Source organism: Galeopterus variegatus, unplaced genomic scaffold (assembly GCF_000696425.1).
Source record: "Galeopterus variegatus unplaced genomic scaffold, G_variegatus-3.0.2 Scaffold3708, whole genome shotgun sequence".
Classification (NCBI taxonomy): Eukaryota; Metazoa; Chordata; class Mammalia; order Dermoptera; family Cynocephalidae; genus Galeopterus; species Galeopterus variegatus.
Window position 1 is genome coordinate 46,901 of NW_007729819.1, and position 8,390 is coordinate 55,290.

At 51.7% G+C, this 8,390-nt stretch overlaps 2 protein-coding genes across 2 annotated transcripts in view; both read left to right on the forward strand.

Annotated features, from left to right (window-relative positions):
• LOC103601376 (CUGBP Elav-like family member 5) overlaps positions 1 to 7,945 on the forward strand; it is a 39,643-nt gene extending 31,698 nt beyond the window's left edge. The window contains exons 9-10 of the mRNA XM_008585779.1: positions 4,399 to 4,566; positions 6,008 to 7,945. Coding sequence (XP_008584001.1) covers positions 4,399 to 4,526 — 128 coding nt within the window. The 3' untranslated portion in view covers positions 4,527 to 4,566; positions 6,008 to 7,945. The remainder of the gene's footprint in view (positions 1 to 4,398; positions 4,567 to 6,007) is intronic.
• LOC103601372 (CUGBP Elav-like family member 3-B) lies at positions 1,066 to 2,671 on the forward strand. The gene is made up of 2 exons (XM_008585776.1): positions 1,066 to 1,919; positions 2,267 to 2,671. The coding sequence occupies exons 1-2, from the start codon at positions 1,577 to 1,579 to the stop codon at positions 2,359 to 2,361; spliced, it is 438 nt and encodes a 145-aa protein (XP_008583998.1). The 5' UTR covers positions 1,066 to 1,576; the 3' UTR covers positions 2,362 to 2,671.
• Positions 7,946 to 8,390: the final 445 nt, after the last annotated feature.

The window sequence follows — 8,390 nt, forward strand, 5'->3', positions numbered from 1 at the left end:
CCCCCCGGCTGTGCCAACCACCTTGCCTATCATCCGTCAGCAGGAGCTTCAGAAAGGGCTTGGCCACTTAGTGTCACTGTTTCATTTTGGATGACTCCAGCCTGGGTGCCCCACTCCCTGTCCCCTTCAACTCCATCCTCAACCTGGACTGAATGGGTGAATGCTGATTTAAATACAGCCCGTGCTACTGCAACACTACGTATGCAAAAAGTCACCCCAGTAGGCGCAACCTCACAATCCAAACCACGGGGATTGTGGAGAAGAGAGTCAGGGGTACAACATTCAAAACTTTGTCAGCAACAGGTTAAAAAAAAAAAAAAAAAAGATGGGAACCTAATAAAAATGACTGTATCGCTTTATACGTTTAATGGTTAAGAAATGCACGAATACTCCAATAAATACTGCGCTTTATCTTGGAAAAGACCCAAAGTTTGCACGTGGAGGTGGCCCCCAAAGGGGTGCAGCATGTGAGTTACTGTAAAAGGGTAGAGGGAGGGTTGTCTGAAATGAGACGAAGCGTGGTAACCCCAGACGGGGAAGGGCGTAGCTGGTTACACAGTTGGGTAGATATTTGGGTGTGTGTACATGCAGTTTGTGTTTTCTTATGAGGTTCGGTTCAGCTGGATACAATTTTCTGTACTCACTGAGTGGGGTTTTTTTTTGAGGGGGGAGGATGAAATAGCTCATAGCAAATGCAGAATTCATGTTATGCTCAAAATTGGTCCATAAATGTCCATTGCGTTGGAACAGACTTGCATTTTAAAAACAAGCATTATAGCAGAGCTATGATCCTAATCAGGAAGGTGAGGGGTGGGTGTGAATGTCTAATCTCGGATTTTGTATTTCCTTGGGTGGGGAATATTCATTTCGGGAGGGTGGGGGGATTACCCTTATTTGGGGCAGCGAGGGAGAAAGTTATCTTTAGGTTTGGGGTTAGCAGCAGGTTTGGGGCACTTTTTATGACTTCGGATAATCAAGGTTTTAAAATGCTATTATTATTTATAGCTTTCATACTAGCTATGCATTGGGGATTATTTGGGGGAGGGGATTGTTTTGAGGATTATCTGTGTTTTTAAACACAAATTATTTCCGGTTGGTATAATTATATGTGGTTTCAGGATATCTGTGGTTTGGAACTGGAGAAGTATCGCTTTATTTTACCTGTTACTTTTGTATCATCTGAGTTTTGAAAATGTTACAAGATTCGGGGAATCATTCCTATCTGGGGCTTGGGACCGGGGAATTATTGTTTTCTTTTATTCTGTGATCACCAGACTTTTTTAAATGATGGTTTTATTTTAGAACAGTTTTATGCTTACGGAGTTATTGCAAAGATAGTACCAAGTTTCTATATTCACCACACCCAGGTCATCTGACTTTTGCAAATGATCTGGAGTTGGAGGTTTAGGGATGGATTTTCTGAGAGTTCGGGGTTATCTGGGGGTTTTGGATTTTCCGAGGTCTGCATATGAGGATTGATTTGGCTTGTGGGAGGAAGGGATTGATTATCTGAGTTTTGTCAATTATCTGGAGCCTGAGAATTCTCAATGGTTTGGAGTATCTTGAGTGTAGGATTATGTCACATGGGCAAGGGACCGGTGTGCCCTGCCGCCCCTCCCCAACCCCGTCCACATCCTCTTCTTTCTGGGTGTCTGGGGCACCCCTCTCCCGACAGCCGGAAGTGCCAGCTGCAGGCTCCGGACCCACGCCCCTCCCCTGGGGGGGTCTGCCTCCTCTCCTTGGGGGCTTTATGTCTTTCTCTCCCCCACCTGCAGGTCCCGAAGGCTGTAACCTGTTTATCTACCACCTCCCCCAGGAGTTTGGAGACACGGAGCTGACGCAGATGTTCCTGCCCTTCGGCAATATCATCTCCTCCAAGGTGTTTATGGATCGGGCTACCAACCAGAGCAAGTGTTTCGGTGAGTAGCTGCCGGGGGCGCCCCCTGCCCGCGGCCCTGCCCCGCCCCCCGGACCTGGGACGTGCCGGGAGGGTGTGGCCGGCCACGGGACAGGTCTGGTCCAAAATATCACATTTATACTTTGAACGGGCACTTACTGAGCACCTACTGTGTGCCAGGCACCTCCCACCCATCGTTTCTAAGGCTCTTCATTCAACACATAGATGCAGTGTGCACCTACTGTGTGCCGGGCACCTCCCACGCATCCTTTCTAAGGCTCTTCATTCAACACATAGATGCAGTGTGCACCTACTGTGTGCCGGGCACCTCCCACGCATCCTTTCTAAGACTCTTCATTCAACACATAGGCACATTGTGCACCTACTGTGTGCCAGGCATTGTTTCGGGTGCTGGGAACTTAACTGTGAATGAAGCTGACAAAAATCCCTTCGGCGTCTGGTAGAATGCTCTCCAGTGATGGAAGTGTTCTACATTCGCGCTGTCTGATAAGGGAGCCACCACTGCCATGTGGCTACGGAGCACTTGAAATGTGGTCTGTGCCACCAAAGAACTGGATTTTAAATTGTTATTTAATGTTAATGAATGTAAATGTGAATAACCACGTGTGGTCCATGGCTGCCGAATTGGGAAGCACAGGACTAGGGGAGGGGATAGGAATAAACAAACGTAGTGTATAGGTCAGGGAGTTTTACATGATGTGAAGAAAAATAAGACTGCTAAGAAAATCAAGTCTGATAAGATTGAGGTGAACGCTTTATTCAGGGGGTCAGGAGGAGGCGATGTTTGTTGAGACCTACCTGATGAGGAGACAGCTGTGGGAAATCTGGGTGAAAAGGCGCTCCAGGCAGGGGAAACAGCCTGTGCAAAGGTCCTGGGGCAGGACCATGTCTGGCGTGTGGCTGCAGCAGAGAGAGGAGGGGGACAGCGGGAGGAGGGAGGGCAGGGAAGGGACGTGGCAGGTGGTGCAGGGCCTTCTGGGCTGCAGGGAGGAGTTTCTTATCCCCAGAGACAGAAGAAATTAAGGCTCAGAGAGGGGCTGCAACTTGTTCAAAGTCACAGCAGGAAAGAGACAGAACCTAGATTAGAACCAGCCTGTTTGACCCTCGAATCTGGACTCTTAACCCCACACCATCCCATACAAAGGGTCTCAGCTCTTGACTATATATTAAGTGCCTCCTGTATGCATTTAGCATCCAACCATAAAAAGGGAGAATTGTCCCAATTTACTTAGGGAGGAAAGAGAGGCACAGAATGATCAAGGGACATGCTTGAGGTCACACAGCAAATATGGGACCCCTGCCAGTGCGCAAGACCCCCCACCTCCATTTCCAGGAACAGGAAATGCGTGGACGAAAGCCCACCCAGTCACTTTCAACAGCATGATCTTGAGGGCATCTTATGCATTCTCTGAGCCTCAGTTTCCTCATCTATATAATGGGGGGAGTTAGGGGAGATAATAGGTATAAAGACATCAAACCCTGTCCCCAGCTCCAGATTTACCCATGGCTCTCCTTAGGCCCTGGCAGGGCAGACAGGACCTGCTCCCTTGGCCCCACTATCTCTGCCTCACCTCCCACCAGAGCCTCACAGGGTCTCTACTCCCTGCCTCAGGCCTGTTCATGTGGCCCTCTCCCCCTGGAGGGTCCTCTAGGTCCTGCATAGTCCCCCAGGAAGCCTCTGAGGACCATGAGGTATGGGGCAGGAGGCAGGGCCATGGAGGTGGCAGGTGGAAGGGAGTTTGGGTTGTTAGAAGCTTAAGGAAGGTTTTTCTGAAAGTGGGGCTGGAGCATTTCTGATGGCCTCGGGGAAGACACTGGGGTAGAGAGACTGCCAGAGACAAAGAGAAAAAGAGAGACAGAGACAGGAAAGAAAAAAAGACAGAGAAAGAGGGATAGAGAGAAAAGAAAAGACTCAAAGACACACAAAGAGAGAAACAAAGACACACATGCAGAGTCAGATGGAGAGGCAATATCTCCCGTGGGCAGAGATACAGAGATCTCAGAGGAAGCGAAAGATTTGCATCAAGAGATTAGAAGGATGCAGGCAGGTCAGGCCAGTTGGCTCAGTTGTTTAGAGTGTGGTGCTGATAACATCAAGGTCCAGGATTCAATCCCGGTACTGGCCAGCTATCAAAAAAAAAAAAAAAAAAAAAAAAAGGCAGGTGTCCTGGGGGAGGGAGGGAGAATGTGGCCCTCCTGGGGCCCGCAAGACCTCACCTGTCTTCCACTCCGGTGGGAAGTCTCAGCAGAGCAAACCTCAAGGTAAGGAGTGAGTGCCCCGTCCCCAGAGGCATACAAGCCCAGAGGTCTCGGAACAAAGGAGCAAAGCCAGGGCTGCTGCTTGTCCTCTGGCAAACCCTCCTGCCCGTGCACACGCACCCGCCCAGGACCCCGTGAGCCGGGAAGCCAGGGCGGCAGCGCTGGAGCAAGTAGAGGACGTCCACGGTGCCCACCATCGTGGTCCACCCCGGTCTCCGCAGGCTTCGTGAGCTTTGACAACCCGGCCAGCGCCCAGACAGCCATCCAGGCCATGAATGGCTTCCAGATCGGCATGAAAAGGCTCAAAGTACAGCTAAAGCGGCCCAAAGATCCGGGACACCCCTACTGACCCTGCTCACAGCCACCCCGGGGCTGTGGGCTTGGCCCAGGTGAGCCGCCAGGCGGCCCCACACCCTTTCCCAGCCCTGGTCTTGTCTGCAGCCCTCTTCCCCCTTCTCCAAACCCTGCCCAGGTGGGGTGATGCTGGCTACAAGGAGCCCCACATTGGGTTGGCAGGGACAGAGCTGGATGAAGATGCCCCTGATCCCCCTGGGGTCGGGGCTGGGACAGAGGGTGAGATCTGGGGGAGGGAGAAGTGGAGCCCTCATACAGAGGGTGGTTAGGGAATCGTTCCTGGGAGAGGCTTTGAAGGATAGTTGACCCGAGAGGCCAGGTGTGGTCGGGGTGGGCAGTGCGGTGGGGAGGGGCCTCTGTCCTGTCCTATGAATCTGTTCTCCACGTTGAAATGCCCACGCAGACCACAGCCCCTAAGGTTGGACCCTGGGCTGGAGAGCAGGAGATGGGGACGATGCCTGATGTCCGGTTGCTGTTCACAGCGTTCCTGTCCACCCCCCTCCCCAATCTCCACCAAGCCCCATGGGACCGCCCAGCAGGGCCCCTCATTTGGTGTCATTCAAAGTCAGTGGGTTGATGAGAAGGTGGAATGTATGCCCTGCCCACCATCGTGCAAACAACACCCCAAGACCCCAAAACTCCCCCCACAACAGAAAAAAAACCCAGGTGTACTTTGCTATCAGGGCAACCACCTTTATCAACAGTCTCTTTGGGGAATGAACACTAAAGAAGGGGTCATTGTGGAAAGTTACCCCTGACCCCACACCTTGCAGAGTCTCAGCTATAAAATGGGCCCATGAAAGTCACCTCCCCAGAGGCAGCAGCAAGTGCCCACCCCGCCGCCCGACGGGGTCTTTTTGCAGCTGAACCCAGAATCGGCCACCTAAAGAGCTCTGGATATAATTCATTTTGATTTTTTTTTTCTTTTTTTTTTTTTAAATTACCATCGCCGTCATCATCAAAGAGCCTTGCCTGGGGTCTGGCACGAAGTGTGTGCTCAGTCAGAGTATTTTTCAGGCTCTTTGGGGTCTGCAAGTAGACATTAGCTATTTAGCCTCATGGTCCTGCCCCTTGGGAACGCACCCGCGGGAACTGCCGACGAGAAGCCAAGGCCACTCTGCGATCCACTCAGCTCTAACTCTCAGCTAGCAAGTCCTTACTGAGCACCTGCTGTGTGCTAGGCACTGTCGCCAGTGCTTGGGGACCCAACCACAAATGAACAAAAACATGGGGGGGGGCGGGAGGGGAGGCAGAAAAGAAGCTTAAATATTTGTCCCCAGTTGCCAGATGAGGAAACAGGCCCGGCGACGTTAAGTCCTTTCAAAGCCAGGTTTCTTGGCCTCTGAACCCCAGGACTCTGCTCTTTTGGAAAAGATGGGGGCCAGGGCAAGTGGGGTGGGGTGGGGTGGGGAGGCGGTGTCCTCTGCCCGCGGTCCCCGCATTACCGCTCCCTAACGCCCGTCCCTTCTCCCCCAGGTGAGGGGCCTTCCCATCCCAGGAGGGTTTCCCGCTTCCAACCGATCCAGGACTTTTTCGTAAATTACAACCAAGTTTGGACACCAGCCCTCCCCTCCCCCTTCTGCCCCGGCTCCAACCCTCCAGCCAAAATGTGAAACACCGCTGAGGGCCTCCTCGAGTGGGGAGGGGGTGTCATGGTCTGTCCTGGGGCGGGATGGGGCTCCTGAGTTAGGGGCTGAGGGGTTCATGCGTCCCCCCCTTCAGGAGATTTCTTTTCTACCCCCACAACTTGGTGGCATCCCCAAACTAAATCACAACTTTTCCTATATATATATATGCATATATATATAGAGCTATATACACTATATATATTTTTTGAGTATAGATCATGGGACCAAACTTTTCCGACTTCCTTCCATCCAAGAGAGAGTGACCCTGGGCCGGTCACTTAGCAGAGACATAGGAAGGACTGAGGCTGGCCAGGCCTGGGCAGTGCCAGCCCGGTGCCCCCCGCCTCCCAGCTGGTACATCAGACCAGGAATCTGCCAACACGATATACCTCCAGGACTTTGGGCCCCCACCACCGATTCTCACGGGCCCTTGGGTGCAGCCAGCTTGAGTGTTCCTGGTCCTGCTGCAGCTTCCGGACCCCCCACCCCCAACCTGTCCCAGGGCCCTTCCTTCCTGGATGTAGGCACAAAAGAGACCCTCTGGCTTCCCCCAGCCCTTCTCTGCTCCCCGCCACCCCCCATAGCCTTACTCGTGTGACCAATAGCCCTTAGCTTTCCGTCGGGGACAGGCAGGGTAGGGGGAGCCCCCCACCTCTTGCTGCCCCCTCCCAAGGGCAGGCAGCCATGTCCCTGCCTTTGAATCACCAGCCTCGAATTTAAGGTCTTGTCACCAAGATTGCCAAGTGTGTTGGACAAGCCCAACCCGGACTGCCCGAGCGCCCCTGTATCAGAGACAGCAAACTTGGTAGCGACCTCCATACCTCTGCAGAGAATTTTCTTTTTTCTTTTTTTGGTCTTTCTGAGCAGGTACAAAGAAGAAAGAGAAGAGGGAAAAAAGGGGGGGTAAAAAAATTAAAAAACAATGGATTTTTGTTTTGTAATTTGGGGGGGTGGGGGGAGGACGGGTCTTGGTGGGTTCCCCAACCCGTGACATCCACGTTGAAGCACAGAGTCGAGTTTGTTGGGACGTCCAGTCGGGCCTCTTGCCAGACGAGGCACCAGATAATTTAATAAGCTCAAAAAAAAATTTTTTTTAAGAGGAAAAAAAACACAAAACACACAGTGTTCCCTTTTGTTTCTACCAAAATGTGTTGACTGACCTGGAAAAAAAAAAAAAAAAAAGAAAGAAAAAGAAAAAAAAAAAGAAAAGAAAAGAAAAAAAATCTGGTCAACTTGTTTCGATATTCCAGAGTTTGATAATTGTTCCAAGACCCTCTAGAGCGTGCCTGTGTCCTGTGCGTCTATGTGTGCGAGCGTGTGCCGAGAGTCCTCGCGGGGGTCCCCTCTGTGTCCCCGGCACCCGCCATGCCCCCGCGGGGCTGCTTGGGAGTGCGTGCTGCTGTGCTGTGGTGCCGGTTCTGCTCCGTGTTTACTGGCTGTAAATACCATTTTTATACGCCACCTTGAAGACCTGCGTGATTTGTACGATGTACTTTATTTCTGCTACGAGTAATTTCATGAAGTTTCAACTTGCAAACTGACTTTTGGAGACAAACACACACACACACACACACACACACACTCACAAAGAAAGAAAAGAAAAGGACTTAGAGGGAACTTTGGGTGGACTTGGTTTGAACTTCGTTGTCAAAGATTTCCCGTGGCTGGAGAGGTTTTTGTCACTGTCGCGTGTTTCAAAGCAGCAAGCGCCGTCTTAATGTCCCAAACTCCTCTCTCTGGTCTGAAAAAACTAAAAATTTATTTAATAAAAGTTTTACTTGCTAAAGGGCTGACTCCCCCCTTCTTTTCCCCTCTGTCGTGGATGAAGACCGGGTGCATCTGGCCCCCTCGGGTGGCTGGGATAGAAAGCAATCCAGACTCAGGGGTGGGGGTGCGGGAGCGGGTATCCTGAGGAGGAGGGTCTGACGTTCTGCTACGTGGGGTTCCACCCGGTGCATCCAGAAGTCGAAGCAATGTAGGGTTTTGTTTGATTTTTGGTGTCTGGCTGGTACGGGGAATCCCAACCCTGGACCTTGGTGTGATCAGCACCACGCTCTAGCCACCGAGTAGCTGGCCAGCCCCTGAGTTCTTTCTCAAGCAGAGTGGGTGCAGATATTTGCTGATCTTCCACGCATCCATTTATCAATTCAGCAAACCTTCACTGAACACCTACTGTGCTGGCCACCAGGGGCGCGGCTGGAAGTGGGACAGCTTTGGTCTCTGCCCGCATG

Bases quoted from the DNA above. Each gene is read 5' to 3' on its own strand.
- LOC103601372 (XM_008585776.1), top strand. From the start codon at position 1,577: ATGTCACATGGGCAAGGGACCGGTGTGCCCTGCCGCCCCTCCCCAACC. The intron at 1,920-2,266 runs GTGAGTAGCTGC...TTCAACACATAG, and splicing joins CAACCAGAGCAAGTGTTTCG to GCACATTGTGCACCTACTGT.